We start from the raw sequence: 20,063 nt of genomic DNA on the forward strand, positions 1-20,063 counted from the left end.
ATGCACCAGATTTACAGCTGCAGCGACGAAAATTTAGAAGTTTTCACCACTGTGATTTCATCCAAATGTGAGTACACCAAAGCTGTAACAACCGCTACGGCGGCGTCTTTTAGATGGATGGGGGTGTTTAGCACCAGGGAAATCTTTGAAGCGAGCAGCTCATCTCTTCTGCCGTGCCGTGCCGTGCTCCGCTTGCAGCCCGGTGCTCGCCGCTTGTTTCTGGAGCTAATCCGTGCAGGTGCTTTGACATTGTGGCTGTGTAAAATCTTTGCGCCAGCAAAATTGGGAGATCTGGAATCGGTGTTGATATACCTATGAGGTAATTGCTAAAGTGACAGCTTGCAACTGTGTGGCTATTCTGTGTAATAGAAAAGAAAATGAAGTTCTGTGAGCAGTTTTAGCAGCTCTGATGAACTGGGTGGACTGCATGAATGTTGAATTTAAGTCTGTGGCTCAATAAGTGGAACATTTCCAAAGCCATGCCCTGGAAATGAATGCATGATTAACATTAATTGCTTGTAATGAAGAGTAAGGACCGGACAAAGCCCAGTCTGCATTTGATTGAACAAATTAGTTTAAACTCAATAGCTGCATATTTCAGCAACAAGAAAAAAAAAAAGCAGGTAAAATCAGGGAAAACAAATTGTGGGGCCAGATCAGATCTTTACTTGCAAGCTGCGAGCATGAGCTCTCAGCTGCTTAATTTCAGAATATAAGTGGAAATGACAGAGTGAACTGTCACTGTAATTGGTTTTGTTGCCTGAAAGCCGAGCTGTACACACAAACATCCTTTTGCAGGCAAATCCAGAAACATCATCTGCAAGGATCCATTCTTCCCTTCCTGCTCGCACTCCCTGCAGAAAATCGTGTTTGCAGGGAGAGCCCTGCAGCCCCACTGTTTGCATTGCTGCCATTGTGTTCCTGCGCAAACGGGTCACTTCTGGCTACCTCCGTGATTCACTCCGCTTTCAATGGCTATTCAAGAAATTGCATGTTTGCTGGTGCTGTGACTTCCCTGTCATGCCTTGCCTTTCTTCAGCCCTGTAAGCCATTTGTCACTCACGCCAGCAGATGACAGCCAGTGAGTTGGACTGTGGATCACGCATATTCTGAAAATACGCAAATTTATTACCTGGGCACGTTTATGTGTTGTTCCTTGTGCGTCGGGCTGGGTACCAATAACAGCACAATAGTATTTCCTTCTGGTAGAAATCCATGTAAACTGTGTTTTTCACACTGTCTGGTAAAATACATATAATACCAGAGAGACGTGAAAGATGATTCCCTGCATCACTAAACTTTTCTGCACTTGAGTGTTTTGCTTGTGAACAATTAGTTTAGTCTTCACATGATCGAATTCCAGAAGTGAGGGTAATTGCAGCAGCTTCAAAAGCAAGTTACAACATATTCCTAGGGAAAAAAAAAAAACGCCTTCATTATATTTGTCTGGTTTTCGTCCCACACTCACCATGGTTTACAATATAAAACGTGTCCTGCAGGAGAAGGCAGTAGAGATCCCTGAGGATACCATGCTGTGCAAAGCAGACCGTAATCAAGCTGACAGCACACTCTCAAGCTCTGCACAGGCAGATGACAACTTACTTGTGATGAGTTCAGCGTGGAAGTACCCTGGCTGGCAGGGACCCTGGTCAGGATTTGTCACCTCCCGTGTTACTGTCCTGTTTTCACTGTCGGCAGTGTTGGCCAACACTTGATTTCTAGCCAGCGGGGTCCTGATGCTCAGCATTTATATCCTCATTGGGGTATTGAGGGGTGGCTATAAGACAAACACAAGCTGTCTAGGAAGAATAACTTTTGTGCCACTGCCAGCTCTGCTTGTCCCAGAGCCCTGGAAATCCTGGTCACTTGTTATTCCTGCCATCAGAGGAGAGGAGTTTGGCTGCAGAAATGAGTGGCCTTGAGTGAACTCCAGCTGCTTCCACAGCTTCAAAACTCTGAACTCCAGCTGCTTCCACAGCTTCAAAACTCTCTGCAAATATTACTACATAGCAACGACAAGCACTGCAGCTCCTGGAGTTGAACGTATGTCAAAAAATGTAAAAGGAAAGCTCACCTGGAGAGTAAGAGTCACCTGGCATCCCATAACAAACCTTCCTGGCCCTTCAAAGCCTTTGAATTATACTTGAAGCCTGAGTAGGAAACCTCCATTCACATGCCTTGCCCTCAGGGTCAGCCTTTAGAATTGGAGTTAATTCTCCAAATTTGGCAGTTTTTTGCAAGCCTATTTCTGTCACTGGCTGCTAAATCCTGTCATCATGACTCCTGTATCCTGAACACAGGGGAAGGTAATAATTTTAAAGGCCAAAGGATAAGATATGATGAGAGAGAAGTGGGAGTATCACTGAGTTTTTCAGGCTAGTTTCAAGTCAAACTGAAAGAAGATGTTTAAACAATCTTCACTTTGTACAAAAAAAAATCACCCAAAACCAATTACTTCAGTGTGACTGCAGAGTCCAGTCAAAAGCTTGGCTTATGGTCCTGGCGTCTTGTGCGTTCAGTGGATAGCAATGCTGTTTTGCCTGTGATTTTGGTGTCTTCTTGGGTTGAAGGAATAAAATTGAGAAGCAAACTTTAGGCAAAATGCCCCATCATGTTAAAGAACTGAATGGGTTGTTTTGAGGACTGAAAAGAAAAAGGTTAGACTTAGTGTAAATGCTGTGCTTTGGACATCACACAGAAAAACTGAAATGACATTGTGAAATAGTCTGAGCTTATTGAAAAAAAAACATATTTTGATAAAATGTTAGCCCTCTTCAAAGTTAACCTGTACACTAGTCAGGTATGAAGGTGACTGGATGGAAAGAGAAGCTCATTTTCTTCTGAAACATCAGCAAGTGGAAGACCAGATGAAAGCTCAGGTAGGAGAAGGACAGTTCCTCCTGGAAACCCGTGGGAGAAGTGCAGGAACTTGAGGAAAGATGCTGCCCTGTGCCCACAGATATCTCCCTTGTATAGCTAGAGCATGGTCTCTGAAGTGACATTAAAAAAGGACTTTCTTCTGGGTTGTTTTAGCTGGAATCCTCCTTAAATCCTTTCTTCTTCCCCTCCTTCCCTACCATGCCCCCAGTGCATTCTCAGGGAGAACTTTGAGAGACATGTGTAACTGAATCTCACTGCCATAGCACACCTACAGCATCTCAAAGAAATGAGAAATTGCTTAAAAATACTGAAATGAAGTGTGGAGGGAGGTTCTTTCCAAGAACAGCAGAGTTATTTATCTAACACCAGCTGTTTTCAGTCCTCTCCCTTTCTGTTCCTTCCTGGTACAGGCTGTATGGGGGCTCAGAGAAGAGCCACCACCCTCATGTGCGGAGCCTCAGGACCAGCGTCAAACACCAGGACCCTCCTCGGAGGCTCTCTCCTGAGTCGTGACCTCTTGCCTCACCACCCACGTGAGGGTCTGCTTATGGTCTCCTAATGTCTCACCCTTACCAGTGTTTTCAGCAGGCATCGCTATTGAATGTGTTCCTTGGGCTTGTCCATCTCCACTGCACCCTGACCGTATTCCTGTTCTTCCTTTCACAGCATGTAGCCCTGCCCGAAGAAGAGCCAAAAGTACGCAGCACATCCTAACAAAGAGCGTAAGAAAAATCTGCTTTTCTCTCCCTCTTTCTCTCTGCCTGTTTTGTTGTTGTTGGTTGTTTGTTTTTTTTTAATTCTAGTTGGCTAAACTTATCCTTAAAACTGCCATGGATGAATGGGAAGCAGATATTGCACGGCAAAGAAGTGCATCGGTGTCTGATGGAGGGAGTGGGGCAGGAAAAAGAAAAGAGAGTTTCTGTAAAGCTACAGTTTAGCTACAGAAGCACTTTGAAACTTCAAAAAATAAGGTCTGTCTGTGCAGAGCCAGTCAAAATGAACATAGCTGTTTATCAACACGGGTCATCTGAGGGAATCACAGACCTAATTCTTTCCATAAAACGCTAATAATAGTGCCAGAGGCACAGGCAGGATGAAAAGCAAACAAATCATATCAATACATACATGCAGTAATCGAGGAGCCAGTGTCACATTCCCTGGGGAATTTGGGATAAAACCACCAGGCAACAGACTGTAACCTTGACTCAAAAAAATGTCTCTGAGAGCCACAGGAGGATGTCCCTTGATCCCAGCGGCTCTTGCCTGTCCTTGACTCATCCCGATGCATCGGCACAGAGGGCACAGCCGGTGCTTTCCTCACTCCCTCTAGGTGAGGTGCCCCCCGAAATTCAATAAGCCAAGCTCCCAAATGGAAGCATCCCTGACTCCATTTTCTACTCTGCCTGCCCTTCACAAACACAGAGAAAAACTAACAGCTGAGCTCTCTCTCGGTAGGTGATTCCATATTTTTAATCCCAAAGCCAAGGTGTGCACAGCCCCAAAGAAGAGCCATTCCCCCTTTGCTCTCCCACGGCTGCTCCTGGGGCACGAGCAGGAGCTGGGGCATGCTCCTCATGCAAAGGAGCCAGCCGAAGGGCACAGGGCTGACCTGCAGCTAAAGAGGTCCTTTCCTCCATACCCAGCCCCACCACCCAGCACAGCCCTCTCGTCTGTGGCACTGTGCTGCGCTGTCTTGGCTTCTTTCTCCTCCCTCCCCGTTTTCCCTTCACTGTATGAGGGACTGTTGTTCCCTGCAGTTGTCTTCAATAGGTCTGTAAATATTTTTGCCCTCGATTATTATGACTAAATAAATAATAATAACAGCAACAGTAAAATAACTGAACATTTTTCATGCACTGAGAAAATGTTTTTAGCGTTTGGACACTTCCACTTCAACACATTGGTTTGGGCTTGAGGTTTCTTGTCTTCAGAGCCAGTTTTCCCTCCTTAAATCTGCTTGGCCCACTCACAACCCCTTCCACGATGCTCTTATCGCAATCCTGACTTGCAGGAATGACAGGCTCTTTCTCTTGTGCATATCCAAGCACTTTTTACAAGCTTTGAGACTCTTCTGCCAAAGCATTTATTCTCACTACAGACCTCTCTTCTCTGACACTTTGATGAAATATTTTGCTCGGTGGCCTTTCCTTTTCCCATGCCCTACCCTACTTCTCAGCCTTATCCTTATCCTATGGGGAACTGTTGGGCAAAATCAAGTGGAATAAGAGAGTGTACAGATTATGGAAGGAGGGGCAGGCCACTTGGGAGGAATATAGGTCTGCTGTCAGAGGATGTAGGGAGACAACAAGGAAAGCTAAGACCTCCTTGGAATTAAACCTTGCAAGAAAGGTCAAGGACAACAGAAAGGGCTTCTTCAAATACATTGCAGATAAAACTAACACTAGAGGCAATGTAGGCCCACTGGTGAATGAGGAGGGTGCCCTGGTGACAGAGGATAAGAAGGCAGAGTTACTGAATGCCTTCTTTGCCTCAGTCGATACTGCTGGAGGCTATCCTGAGGAGCCCCGGAACCCTGAGGCTCCTGAGGAAGTCAGGATAGAGGAGGAGTCTACTCTGGTTGATGAGGACTTGGTTAGGGAACAGTTAAGCAACCTGGCCATCCATAAATCCATGGGTCCTGATGGGATGCACCCACGGGTGCTGAGGGAGCTGGCGGATGTCATTGCCAGACCACTCGCCATCATCTTTGCTAAATCGTGGGGAATGGGAGAGATGCCTGAGGACTGGAGGAAAGCAAATGTCACTCCAGTCTTCAAAAAGGGCAAGAAGGAAGACCCAGGTAACTACAGACCGGTCAGCCTCACCTCCATCCCTGGAAAGATAATGGAACAACTTATCCTTGGTGCTGTCTCCAGGCATATCAAGGATAAGACGGTCATTAGGGGCAGTCACCATGGCTTCACTAAGGGGAAGTCGTGCTTGACAAACCTGATAGCCTTTTATGAGGACATCACCCCGTAGGTGGATGATGGTAGAGCAGCAGATGTGGTCTATCTTGACTTCAGTAAAGCATTTGACACAGTCTCCCACAGCATCCTCACAGCTAAACTGAGGAAGTGTGGTCTGTATGATCGGATAGTGAGATGGATTGTGAACTGCCTGAAGGATAGAAGCCAGAGAGCAGTGATCAATGGGACAGAGTCCAGTTGGAGGCCTGTATCCAGTGGAGTCCCTCAAGAGTCAGTACTGGGACCAGTATTGTTCAACATATTCATCAATGACTTGGATGAGGGAATAGAGTACATGGTCAGCAAGTTTGCTGAGATGACACTAAACTGGGAGGAGTAGCTGACACACCTGAAGGCTGTGCTGTCATTCAGAGAGACCTGAACAGGCTGGAGAGTTGTACGGGGAGAAATTTAATGAAATACAACAAGGGCAAGTGTAGAGTCTTGCATCTGGGTAAGAACAACCCCGTGTACCAGTACAAGTTGGGGACTGAACTGTTGGGGAACAGCACAGAGGAAAGGGACCTGGGGGTCCTGGTGGACAGCAGGATGACCATGAGCCAGCAATGTGCCCTTGTGGCCAAGAAGGCCAATGGCATCCTGGGGTGTATTAGAAGGGGTGTGGTTAGTAGGTCGAGAGAGGTTCTCCTCCCCCTCTACTCTGCCCTGGTGAGGCCGCATCTGGAATATTGTGTCCAGTTCTGGGCCCCTCAGTTCAAGAAGGACAAGGAACTGCTTGAGAGAGTCCAGCGCAGGGCCACAAAGATGATTAGGGGAGTGGAGCATCTCTCTTATGAGGAAAGGCTGAGGGAGCTGGGTCTCTTTAGCTTGGAGAAGAGAAGACTGAGGGAGGACCTCATTAATGTTTATAAATATGTAAAGGGTGACTGCCATGAGGATGGAGCCAGGCTCTTCTCACTGGCATCCAATGATAGGACAAGGGGAAATGGATATAAGCTGGAACATCAGAGGTTCCGCTTAAACATGAGGAAGAACTTCTTCCCAGTAAGGGTAACAGAACACTGGAACAGGCTTCCCAGAGAGGTTGTGGAGTATTCTTCTCTGGAGATGTTCAAAACCCACCTGGATGCGTTCTTGTGTGATCTGATCTAGGTGGTTCTGCTCCAGCAGGGGGATTGGACTAGATGATCCTTTGAGGTCCCTTCCAATCCCTAACATTCTGTGATTCTGTGATTCTGTGATCCCTATTTGTAAATAGCCTTCTCTTCATATTCCCGATTCCCTAATCTTCCCTCAGCAGCGTGGGTCTCTCCTGCTTACCACACTTACCCAGGCACTGGGAAAAAAACCTTGCCACATTACTTCCATCCTCTCTCTTGATTATTAAAGCAGATCACAGGATCCCAATACTTCACAGGATGCCTGAAGTCACCTCCAGGAAGGATCAATAACACTCTTGTCGTGTTTGAGTAAAAACTATGAATCTGTGTATTTTCTCAAATTGTGAAAAATCTTATTTTTGTCCCATAACTCAGGCTCAGGTTTCACAATTACTTCATTCCAAATGAGGATGAAAGTCAGTGTCAGTGTCGGATCGTTACTCAAAATAAGCCATTTTGAGATACTCTGTCTTTATTTGTTATGCCTTTGGTATATTTTTTTTGTCCCATAATGTAAAAATAGCAGAAAAGTCCAAACCAAAAGTGAACTATTCTGACTTAATAAAACAGAATGCTCAGATTATTTCTCCATTTTTTGACAAAATAAATACTTTTCCAACGAAATGCCTAGATTTCTTCTAACCAGAATTTTCGCATAAAACTACTCATCTGGAAATGTTTCAGCTAGCTCTCATCAAAATCTAGGGCAACTGTATGTCTGTTATCATGTTCCGAATCTCAGCAGATAGTTGTTGTTTCTGCTGAGTGGGAGCCTCTAATATTTAATTTGGATGGGATCAGCTGCTGTAGCAGCACAATACTCATAAAGGTCTAAGAAAATAAGATAAGAAAGTCCCTGTTTTCTTGCTGTATTTTTAGAGGATTTTTTTTCCTTTGGGGCTTTCCTGACCCCAATTAAAGATGTCCTTTGATTGGCCCTTAGTCATGATGCAGGCAGCATCATATTATCAGTGAGAGCACCAAGCCTGAGGAACGGTCTGCAGCTCCAGCTAAGAAAACAAGCAAGGCTCTCAAACCAAAGCAATTGGCACGGTCAGCTCTTGGACTTGTGTGTTTTCCTTCTTCAGTATGATGCAGCTGCTTACAGCTCATGCGCAAGCAGTCAAATAAATTGCACGTACTGGAATATATGTGCCTGGGAGGAAGTTGTGATTGCCAATTTCTAGACCCACAGAAAAGTAGCAGAATGATTATTTATTTTTCACTTTTACCTCTGCACCTGCAGTCAGAGCTGTAGAAATGCCTCAGCTAACATGAAATCTTCTGCTCTGGTGATTGCAGTGGATGCACAACTTTAATCCGCAGCAAGGGCAAAAATAGCAAACAACGTGGACATCTGCCAGACCTTTTTTTTTTCAGCAGAAATGCTCAAGCAGTGTAGCATTAAGTGATTTAGCACTCAAATGACTGACTTTGGGGGGTAACTTCCATCTCATTCAAGAACTCATCCCAAAAAGCAAGATCGTGACTATGGAAGGGTGAGAGAAAGGGAGAAACACCTTCTGTTTTTTGAGTGTTTCATATGTTTTTTGCAGCTCCTATTGCCCTGTTTAGAGTTATTTTCAGTGATAGTAGATCCTTCTCTTCTCTTCCCTTGCTCTTCTAGCCCCAAAATCTTTTGGGTGGAACTGCCCGGACACCAGTACCTGGCTACTTTGCAGAAAAATTGCAAATCCCTCTGTGAATGCTAGCGCTGCCACGTTAAAAACTAGATCAGCTTTAGACCATCAGAAAGAGCTTAACTCTACAAAACTGACATTTCCTCCACTAACAAACACTACATCGTTCAGGCTCTAAGCTTCAAATTTTTATCCAAAGCCAGATATTTAATTGTCACTTTTTCTGGTTGATTGTTGGTTTGGCAGTGGGATTTTGGGTCCAGGAGCAGTGTTGTTGGAACAGTCTCGGTGCTGCTCTGCTCCTGTGTCCTCTGTGCCCCCTGCTTAACATGGCAAATTCCAACAGCAAATATGCCAGAACTGGGTGCTCTGATGTGCACAGTAAAGTCCACAAAAAAGAGACTTTACTGAGCTCTGAATTCAGAGTCAACATCTTGCAAACAGACTGAGCTGATCAAGGGACTTGCAGGCTCAAAAAATAATAGTTTTTTAGCGAGCAGTTTACTGGTTTTGCATAGTTTGGCTGAGTCTGCCATTCACACAGATTTCCTGGTACATCTAGAAGTGACAAGTGGCTTCAAGCTGATCCTTCTGCCTTACCCTAGGTACCCTAGAGAAATGTCAGCTCCAGTTTAGATCAAAACTGTGCTGCAGTAGGTTTACTTCCCTGACCTAGATAAGTCTTTACGTATTACAGTAATGGGTGAGGTAGCCAAAGTCACGGTGAAATCTTAAATTAGGAGACAAGGAACTCCAAAAGTATGCTACAGTCAAATGTTGCAAACAGAGATGTTCACTGAAGATGTGCTATAGAGATTGCACTGTTGTCTCCAACTGTAATGGAAAATGGCACGGTAACGTATTTATACAGCTTCTGCTGCTTGAAGGCATTTTGGCACTACTGATACAACATGTAACAAGGAAATCTTGAAAACATAGACAATGTGCCTAAATAATTCCTGCTAAATGAAGGAAGCTTTTAATGAAGCTAAAAATCCTGCTTCCTTTCCCCAAACTAAATTTCATCCTTCGCAGCACATAGGCAGATTGTTAAGTTTCAACACTATGGTGGTTTACACTGATCAAATAAGCAACTTTCAGGATTAGAGACGACTGCAGCCAGCATCCTACTTACCAAAAATGCGCTTTCCATCACCATGCAAAAGAAGCAACCTCAGGTGTCTCAGTAGCAGAGAGTTGATGACATTTTCTGTCACACACCAAAGAAGACCGAGTGTGACCAAGACCACTGAGCATATTTCCAGAGCCGGTGGAAAAAGCTGAGCTTTGTGGCATTCCTTGAAAGCTGGAGGAGCTCAGATTCATGGGAGGCAGACTCCAAGGGCTGTCATGAGACACTCCTGCCAACCACCGCCTCATTGTATTTCTAATGAAGGCAGGTGTCTCCACCGATGCCACTGTGGTAAGCAGCTTGCAAGGTTCAGATGGTCAGGATGTGCATGGACACAGAAGCCTGCAGCCTGCGAGGAGCTGCTGCAGAGGATTGAGGAGGTCCTGAAACGGGTCCAGAGGCAGCTGGGAGGGAGCCAAGGCCAACTGCTGAAGTGACAACAGGAAGCCTCTCACCACCAGCATCGTCCTCGTTTCTGAATTATGGGAGTGATGCTGAGGCTCAGTTCGGTCTGATAGCGCCAGATTCGTGGTCGGTAGAGCTGGGCCCCAGCTGCAGCCTCCTTTAGCACATGCTTGTCTTGAAGGGCACCAGTAGTGTCTTTGACTTTAACTTAACACTGGGCACGTCCTTAAGTAGCTTACAGAGCGGGGACTGTGTTAGGCTGGGTGCCAAAATCCACAGAACTAAAAGAAAACCCGTCTTAGGTCTTGTATTAGGCTTCGGTTGCCTCACCGGCCCTTTCCAGCAGCATTTTTACCTGCTGTTGGGCAGAGTCTGCTCCTTGTCCTGCTGCTCAGTAGGATCTAGGTCATGTAGCCTTCTCCAGATTCCTGAGGGTACATGGAGTCAAAAGAGTAACAAGTGGTCAGGTTGGAGTATTTCTGTTTTCCTGTTTTGGAAAACATTGGTTTGCATGTGTTTTTATCTCTGTGTAAAAATTCACATACACAGAATATTGCAAATTAATGGCAAATTGGATTAAATCTTACTTAAAGAAAATGGACAATTTTGTGTGAGGGGACATGCCTGAATGCGGTCTTGTTTTTATCTTGAGTGTACATTAGAAGGCAGAACAATAGATGGAATTAAGGCTTTTTCTAAGCCAATAGAGAGTTGATCAGCTGCTGGTCTCAGTCTTGAAATAAAATAACTGTATTTATGTATAAAACACGTAGATTGCAATTACCAGTCATCAGTTAGACACAAGTATCTGTTTTTCTCCTGGTCCTCCAACGTAAGATCAACATAAATTAAGTCTAATAGGAAACAGTCTGAATAGTTGCCACGTGTCTTGTTTCCGTGCTGGTTTGGATCTTCACCCTGTTCAACTGGTTCTCTGTATGACAGTAGCAAGTCTTCAGAAATTGAAGTGTGAAACACTCTTTCCCTGCTGTCGGGACTTTAATCTTCTTGAGAAAATTTTTTCCAGACCATCCTGGGTAACAGTGCTGATGGATCCACCTGCTTGGAGCCTATCCCTGATTTTTAAGCTCACCGTAGCTCTGGCCTCCCCAGTTGCCTGTGGCAGCACAGCGAGTGCCATGGCTTAGTCGAGATCAACGTAGGAAAGGATCTTGTTCATGCTCTTTTTCAGGGATTTTGCTTGAGATATAGGGGGTCTAACTTTCAAAGGGGCAGCTCTCAGTGAGTTTTGTTTGTGCGAGCGAATGTTTGCAAAAATTAATCTCTAGGAGCACAATTATTCACTGCCTTGTATCCTCTGTGGTCATCTACCAGGTATAAAATGTAAATAAATCCAAAAGACAGGAGAGGCCATGAAGAAGCAGCATTTGTAATTCAAATAGCATAAGTTTAACTGGTTGCCCAAGATATGACACAATAAGAAATTAAATTCGAGCTGTCTCAAAGGCATATCCTATTCAGTAGATCTTGAAAAGAATCACATTTCAGTCTCCTGAGGAGAATACAGAAAGGTGCACTAAATAGCTGGGTCCCAGAAAGACCCCACATGATTTTCCCATATTTTCATACATTTAGTACATGGAGACAGGGGCCAAACAAAACCAACCCCGCAAATCCCACAATCCTCACCCCAAAAAAATCTCCTTCAGATGACAGCAAAGCAGTGGAAGGAGTAAGCTCCATGCTGCTCCCCTGTGACCTCAACAGACCGCCTCATCTCCAAGGCCGAGTGTAACAGGGTAGTTTTGCCTCTTCCCTATAGGTGGTAGCCATATCTGATCACCGACCCCACAGGACGGAGAAGGTGCAGCCCCACCAGAGTGACCTCCTCCGAGTGCTGTACAGCCAAGACGAGGTGCAGGGCTTGGGCCGCCTGCCAAGCGGGCAGCGGGGACCCTGCCCTGACCAGGGTGCTGCCCAGCGTGGTAAGTCCACAGAAGCGGTTTTGCTCCTCCGTGGCTTCAGAATATTTTTAGATATTGCAGTCTTCCAGTTTGCAGCGAAGCGGGTGCTTTGTTATGTACCTGAAGGATACTGCCATGCTTAAAATGTCTAGTGGAATTAATGAGATAACGACCAGGGCATTGCAGAGCTCTCGCTTTATTCAGAGTCATAAACTCACTTTATTTGGAGTCATAAACGTTCCCTTTCTGAAGGCTGACAATATTTTAGAGATGATAGATTGCCAATTACTGAGTTTGCTTGAGTCATTGTATAAGACCCCTGTTCAGTTGCTTAGAACTTGCTAGAACATATTTATTAGGGAAGAAGTTTTAGATTCTGGATGCCAGCCACAAGCCTGATTTTGTTTTCTCTACCAAAACTTGTTCAGCATGTTTGTGAGAACCCGTGAAGGAAAAATAGAGTTTGCCAGTGCAAAACCAAGGAAACGAGTAAACATAAATAGACTGGTCATTCAGCTCCTTCAGCTCTGGTGTGTTATGTTTGGAAGGCCGAAGCTGGAGCAGGCCATCCAGTTTGGCAAGGGGTGGCCTTTCAATCGAAAACGCATCTTTCGCCCTCCCTTGAAAAACCACCCAGATGCAGTCAAGTCATAAGCCTTTGAAAAAATCGCATACGGCACGTGTTTCGCAGAGACATTGGACATTTAGATGTTAAAAGGTGCTGAATCTGTAGAGCAGATACTACCATGAAGGTGCATGTTCTTCACACCACCAGTCTGCAGCTGCACTGCTCATACACCATCCATCTGAACACAGACCAGGCAAGAGTGGGCCTGGGAAACTAGGAAGGAACAAACTGAGCTTGGGACCATAGGGAAAGATCTCAAACTGGGACCAGAGCCAAGACATGGCTGAACAAAGAGCTGGGGCTTTGGGGCTGGAGAGGGGAGAGGAGGAGGAGTGACTGGGACCGGCTGTGGGGCAGTGGGTGACAGAGAGACAGTGGGGAGAAAGGAGGGACTGCTGGTCTCTGCTGTCAGGGACAACAAGAGGTAAAGGATGACAGATAGGTGCAAACAGGAGAAAGGATGTAGGAATCCAAAAAGAAGAGCACAAAAGGAGGAAACAGTTCTCACAGAGGGAGAAAGGGAAGCGATTTGGCAAAGAACCTGCGATGCTGCATGGGAAAGAGGGAGAAATTAAGTTAAAATTAGAACAAAAAAAATAAAACAAAAAGGACTGACTGAAGAGTGGAAGAAAGGAATGAGGAGAACAGGACAGGACAAACTGACCAGGAGCATCTGGACAAGACCAGAGAGCTACTGCAGGGCTGCCTCAGCGTGCACAGCATGGCGAGGTTTTTTGTCGGGTCCCTGTTCCCCCCAGCGCAGAGGGTGCCTGGGGACTGCGGCAGGGCCTCTCCTGCCATTGCTCCCTAAGGTCTGTCCACCACTGCCATCAGGCTCATCAGTGATGCTTGTCACCTCGCACAGCCCATGCATCCCCCTTTTCTGGGTGTCTGCTTCACACCTCCGGCTGCAACACCTGGGAGCGCTCGGTTCCTGCTGCACTAGTGACTGTGCTTTGGCTATGAACGGTGCTACATCCTCCTCAAGCCTCCGAGAAACTGGATCCCAGGAACTTCTGATCTTAAACTCAGTACCTGGCTCTGTTTCCCTGGCATAACTCCTTGTCCTCCAGGAGGTGACAAAGTCGTTTCTTTAAAGCATTTGTGCAGATAATGACAATACAGAAAAGCCAGTGAAAATATTAATAGTTTTTTAGATTCTCTGGTGGGGAAAGTAAGTATACGACTGTGCACTGAGAAATAAAAGCTAAAGATGAACAACTGCTTTCTCAGTGAATGCTGTCTATATGAGTGAAGCAGAAAGTCTGTGGAAAAAATGGTTTCTGGTCACAAATTAGAAACTGAATCTCAATGTCTAGATCCTTGGGGGAATAAAATAACTTTAATCCAATTCTGGTATTTCGTAACTTTTGAGTGCCCGACATTTTACAGATTTAGCATTTTAAGGGGAAGAAAGTAGAAGTGTTTGCAAATATTTGTGTGAAAATAAAAATAGCTTTTTGCTATGATGTGCTGCAGTGTTTGGTTTCACTGCTCACTCTACTAATAATACCTACACAAAGAATGAGGTGCCATGAGATAGTCCAGAAAGGTTTCTCCAGTTGTTTCTCAACAGCTGGAGAACCAGCATAAATTGATATGAAGTGAAGTATATGTATGGATATGTATCATCTATTTTCATTAATCTCTGTACGAATATGACCTCCACATAAATTTTACCCTTCAAGAACATTCTTCAGCTTTCTTACTGGAAATAGTTACGTCTGCAGAGTTTTCCGTGCTTGCTCCATAGATAAGTACAGTTGAATATGAAAGAGACTTCAGATTTTGTAAAGCACAATTTGAAATCTGAGTCATGGAGTGAACAGTTCAACTTTCAGAGGAAGTGAAAAATGCGTAAACAAGAGCATAGATGAGAGCATCAGCACACTTATTGCTAGCATCGGAAACCCTACACGAACACCAAAGCATAAGGACAGCGCATTCCAGAATGCAGGGAGGCAAGTAAGTGTGATGAAAGGCCAGAACAAGAAACCCGTGTCTGCACTCAAAGCTGTGCTTTGCTTCACAGGATGGATAGGTTAAAAAAAATGGCACTTATTCTCCAAGAAAGAAGCACTCGCTTTTGTAGCAAGTTTTTTTACAAGTACTCATCTTGGAAACACAGGGCAAGTCAGAGTAACAGATGTGGAGCAACTCTTGCCCCAGGCCTGGACATCCATAGCACCTTCTGGAAGTGGAATTTGCACCGCACCTGTCACCACTGTCCTAAAGAGCACTTTCAAACCTGGAGCCATGAAGATTTACTTTAGCTTACATATTTTGCTAAAACTTTGCCAGAACATTTTCTGTAGCTAATAAAAAGAAGGACAGACAGAAGGGAAGGATCAGACAAAATAAGAGCAAACAACAAAAAAAAGGAAAGAAAAAAATGTGGACATTAGCTGAAGCACTGATGCCTGGAGCCACTTGCTGAATGTTGTTAGTACCTAATACGCAAGATGAGAGGAGGTAATTGAATTAAACTTTGACGTGAGGGATACAGCTAGGTACCTAATGGAATTACTGGTGGGAGAGGGGGGGAGCTGGGGAGAGGCTAGTTAAGATATTTATCATGGTCAAATATTGCCCCCAGAAGGATAAGACTGTTCTGACTGCTAACTCATGCTGGAGATAGCACTATAAGCAGCATCTTGGCTATTTCTGATGTTTGCTGTCATTGTTTATATTCCATTGGTCACAGCAGTTGTGAATCATATTCTATGCTCTGCCTTGGTGAATCTTGGTGTTTCTGTAGATCCTTGCTTTTCACTTACCTAAATATCCTTTTAAAAAACATCAGACCACCTAAAACAGGCAGGAATAGAAAGAAACAAATGAAAAAATAGAGATCTCCACATTCCCACAGCCAAATGGAAAGGCTTGGCTCCATGAAAACATCTGGCATCCCTCACTCATTTATTTCCTCGGCACAACTAGCAGGATAGTCAGTGAGCATTTGTCCATGGATAAGTTGTTGGCTGGGTGCTTACTTGTAATTGAAAGGTAACCTCCAGGTTTGAAGACAGCAGAGAGAGGTGCCACCCAGCTACGGGCAGATAGAAAGGTTGAAATCCTTCCGTGTGATGGGGTGGATGTAGCACACATCTCTGCCCGAGTAAGAATAACTCCCCAGGGCAATCTAGAAAGGAGAGTGATCTCCTAGTCAGGACAAACCTGGCAGTGGGGGCTTCGAGATGCACAAAAACTGCATTACTCAACCTCTGCTGAGGAGCAGCAGATGGAACCGCTCTTTGTATGCACATACATACAAGTGTTCACAGAAGGGAAGGGCTCCCACTTAGCTTGGGCTACTAAGGACAGTTCATCATCTCGTTTGAAAAGTCTAGCAGCAAGCAGTTGAGTGGGTTTCCAGAATGACTTAAGCAATTCCAAAATCATTTGCTTTGACATCACAGTAGATGATCGCAATAAAGAAACTTCTGCACTTTTGGTTATAATCAAATCTAGCGGGGCTATGACCTGAATCTGGGCTCTGTTCATATCTGGGTTTAACTGCATGGAAGGAGGCTCTTGATACAAGTTGTGCCAATGAGATGATTACCAATAATGCCATGTTTCTCATGCTTTGTAGTGGGAATTACTGAACCAGAGTCATCCAAGTCCTGTAATCACCTGTTGAATGGAAAATCTTTGGTAAGTAAATACAGCAAGACCAACTACCTCTGTCTGATGTGTCTTTAAACCTGGTACCTGTCAGCTTGTCTCACATTAACAGCATGTCAGTGTGTCACAATGCATGCAGATTTCACAGTCTCCATTAAGGCTTTGAGACATGAGCCAGAGGATCCTTAGAGCAGAGACTGGCATAGGACGGCTGCCCCTCAGGGAACGGGGAAGGGTTGTGGGATGGAAACAGGCAGGCTCCTGTTCCGGATGCTCAGCCACCTGCAAGAGCTGGGAGGAATTAGCCTCTTGTTTCTCAGGAACTTTCACAAATTGGGAAAAAAATTAATTTCTAAAGCAGAACAAGCATCAGATAATTCATGTTCTACAGAACGCCAACCTGATCTGATAATCATTTCAATCAAAAATGTCAATAAATAGTTGATGGGAAAATCATCACACAAAAAACAAACATTTTTTCTGATACTGACAGACAAAATGTTTTGGTTAAAAATGACTCAGCTTCACTAGAACATTTTCCCTCCCTTCTTTTTCTTACCAAAGTAAAATTTTTTAGAGTCCCTACATTTTATAAGAACCAGATTTTAAAACAGAAAATAGCCCTTTGAAGTTTCTGATCAACACCAGACCATGCTATGGAAACTTTATGGCTTCAAATGCTGTTTTGAATGGCTGCGATATACTTGCTAGCTAGTAGCTGGGCTACACTCAAGAAAAATTACTGTACAATACTGAAGGATGATCAAAATGGTATTCAGCATAATGAAAATAATTGCACCTGCCAATAATTAACCAAGTTACATTTCAAAGGATGCTTGCAAAAGTGATTTCAAACATCTTTAAGTCTTGGGATACTTCCAGAGCACACCTAATCGTATCCAGTGTTGGATTGATCCCAGGGGAAATAACCCTAAACAGTTTAGGACCAGTTATAGTAGTGACAATAATATGAAGGAATTTTTCAGTATTGCTAGTAAAATCAGTAAGCATGTTTATTGCCTGAAATGACGAGAGCACATAGCAATTTTTCACATTTTTTTCTATTTCTGGGTAACCCACACTTTAGCTTACCATCTTGGAGGATGTGCCAGTCTCAGTGGCCTGTGTTCAGGAAAACGTGACTCAGTTCTGGCAAGTAATTTATGATCAAATAAGACAAGGAGGAAGTCGATGATTAGACTCTTACGGGGCTGTGCCAGAACTGCGGCATGAACCAGGGCCCCCCGCGCCACAAAGCAGCACCCAGCAAAACCGGGAGACACTTCCGAACGCTCGAGACACGGCGGCGGCTGGGACAGCTGCTTCCCAGGCAGCCGTAGAGGTGTCCCGTGAAGAGCTGCAAGAGGCTGCGCAGGCTGCACAAAGCCTTGCCTCCTTGGGAAGCTAGACGTAAAAACTAGGGAATCCAGAGTTCTGCAAGCTTCCCTCCTTCGATGGGAGGTGTAATTCTTGCTCACACGAGCCCTGTGCTGAGCTCAGTGAGACCATTGACATGAGCAGTTGGTGTTCGTGTGGGTAAAAGTTCGGCAGTCAAGCCCTTAGCCAGGCTGCTTTCTCTCGTTAAGAGATTTACAGTATTTATTCATTTTCCTGAAACAGCCTTTTTCCTCAAATGAACCTGGAGTCCCTGCTCATCAGTGGTGTTTCCTAATGTCGTGCTTTTTCCTCCCACAGTTCCCGCCATCGCTGGTTGCCCATGGCACAGCGAAAGCGGCGGCTGTCACAGGCTCACCCACGGGCGACGCTGCTCCTACAGACGAGTAAGTCCCTTTCCACCCCTCCAGCCAAGCCTGAGGGGCTGTGTGTGGGCGCTGCCGGGCAGGGAAGGGGATGGGGCACCTCCATCGCAGGTCACCCTCTCACCAGCAACACGAATAAGTGCTCAGCTGCAGATCTTCTCTGGATGGCAGCTGTAAAACCTCGGTGGTGTACCATAAAGCCATGCCGCTTGCTGCCCAAAGGCAGGGAGAGATCGGCTAAAGGACACGCTGATTGTATCGTCAGCCATGGATCTTTGTACAGCTGTCCTGCTGCCAGTTAACGGCTCTGTTCCATTACTGGAAAGAAAAGCATCTAAATTCAAAATTTAAGTGTTTTCCCCTGAAGAAGTCTATAATATTTGCTCTGAGGCAGTTTAGAAAATGTAGTTAAATATTTTTTTAAACAAAGCTTTATTGTCTTGAAGTGTAACTAAGGAACATCTTGGCTGTAATACAAATGCACTCATCAGTAGGCTGTTAATCCAGACACAGATCTGAGTGACTGGATGCCACCGTTGCCACCTGAGGGACAGTAACAAGCTCAGTGTCACAGTGTCCTCGCACTCCATACGCAGAGACATGAATCTCCCTCAGCCATGTGGAGCTCACCCCACCTGGATGCTGCTGCACAGTCCCCAGGGCTTTGTCAGGAGGGCTCAGCTCTGCCCCCGGGCCACCGACCAGCTTCTTCTCTGCTGGCAAACAGCATACAGGAGGCACTTAGAAGCAGTTCCTAATTGCAGCCCATCCCCTGGTGTGAGTGTTCACCCTGACAGCAAGGGAACAAGGGGCATGAAGTGGCATGGGGGCAGCTGCGATGTGCAAACCCACTGCCCCAGCACAGCCTTAGCTCACCCTGGACTCGCCAGTCCCAGGGACAGGTCAGGCACACACATACCTTCGTAAATGGGCAGCCCTTGGTTTTCGGTGACCGCTTGTCATAAGCAGGGGAGAAGGGCCGTGGAGATGAATGCTTTACACACCTGTACTTTGTTTGCCAGCCACAAGCAGCACTGGAAGAAGTCAGCAGAGTATGACCTGACCCTGCCACCCGGAGCAGAAGCTTCCCTACCGCTGACAGGAGGCAACCTGTGCGGGACACCCAGCCTCCTGAGGAAGATGTGGATGAAGCATAAGAAGAAGTCAGAGTACCTGGGAGCAACAAACAGTGCCTTTGAGGCGGACTGATAAGGCTCAGCATCACTCGGGAAGAGAGAAGGTCCTTCAGCCAGGACAAGGCGCTCTAGGATCAATGAGACAGCAGACACAGCACAGCACATCCGGGAATACAATATCCTTTTTATTACTTGATGCCATTGCCTCAGAATGGTGGGAGAGAAGCTAACTAAGGTAAAAACAGTGAATATGATGCAACTTATTGGCTTTTCTTTGTTGTGATATACTAAAATCCCAAATATCCCACCAGAATTATGTCTTGACTCTATACTGAAACTACTGCTGGCCTGTTCAATGTTTTACATGTGCTGTCTGAATCAGCTGGGACTAACAACAAGAAAAACCTACCAAGAAGTTTGTGTATTCCTGCAAGGCAACAAATCGATTAGAGTGCCATTAAATCCAAGGGGTTTGCTCATTGTGTACCACTGCTTGTCCTCCCTCTCGTATCGTGAGATAAAAAGCCACATCTTACGATACGCTTGGTTGAATGACACACGCTAAACATCTTTTTTCCTTCCGTTTTGATGTTTCAAGACAGAAGTAAAAAACGTAAAAATGGTAAAAGAACAGGCGAGTCAGGACTGAGCAAGGTTATAAACACACATTTACCGAACTTTCCTATGTGACAAGCGATGGGCGTTTCAAAGTGTCCTGCCAGATCAAACCATGAGCAACTGGATAGCCTCAAGAGATACTTTCTTCCATAGAATCTGCTTATCTGTTAAGTAATAGTTGGCAACTTACTCTCTAGCTATGCAGTACAGGATAGTTCACGA

General features: G+C 45.2%; 1 protein-coding gene across 1 annotated transcript; it reads left to right on the forward strand.

The window, feature by feature from the left end:
• VXN (vexin) lies at positions 1–19,296 on the forward strand. The gene is made up of 6 exons (XM_086609365.1): positions 1–67; positions 3,547–3,602; positions 11,931–12,093; positions 16,296–16,357; positions 18,023–18,108; positions 19,110–19,296. Exons 1-6 carry the CDS (start codon positions 1–3, stop codon positions 19,294–19,296), a joined length of 621 nt encoding a protein of 206 aa, XP_086465491.1.
• The last annotated feature ends 767 nt before the right edge of the window (positions 19,297–20,063 follow it).

The sequence above is a fragment of the Tauraco erythrolophus genome, chromosome 3, assembly GCF_009769465.1.
Source record: "Tauraco erythrolophus isolate bTauEry1 chromosome 3, bTauEry1.pri, whole genome shotgun sequence".
In the NCBI taxonomy this organism is placed as follows: Eukaryota; Metazoa; Chordata; class Aves; order Musophagiformes; family Musophagidae; genus Tauraco; species Tauraco erythrolophus.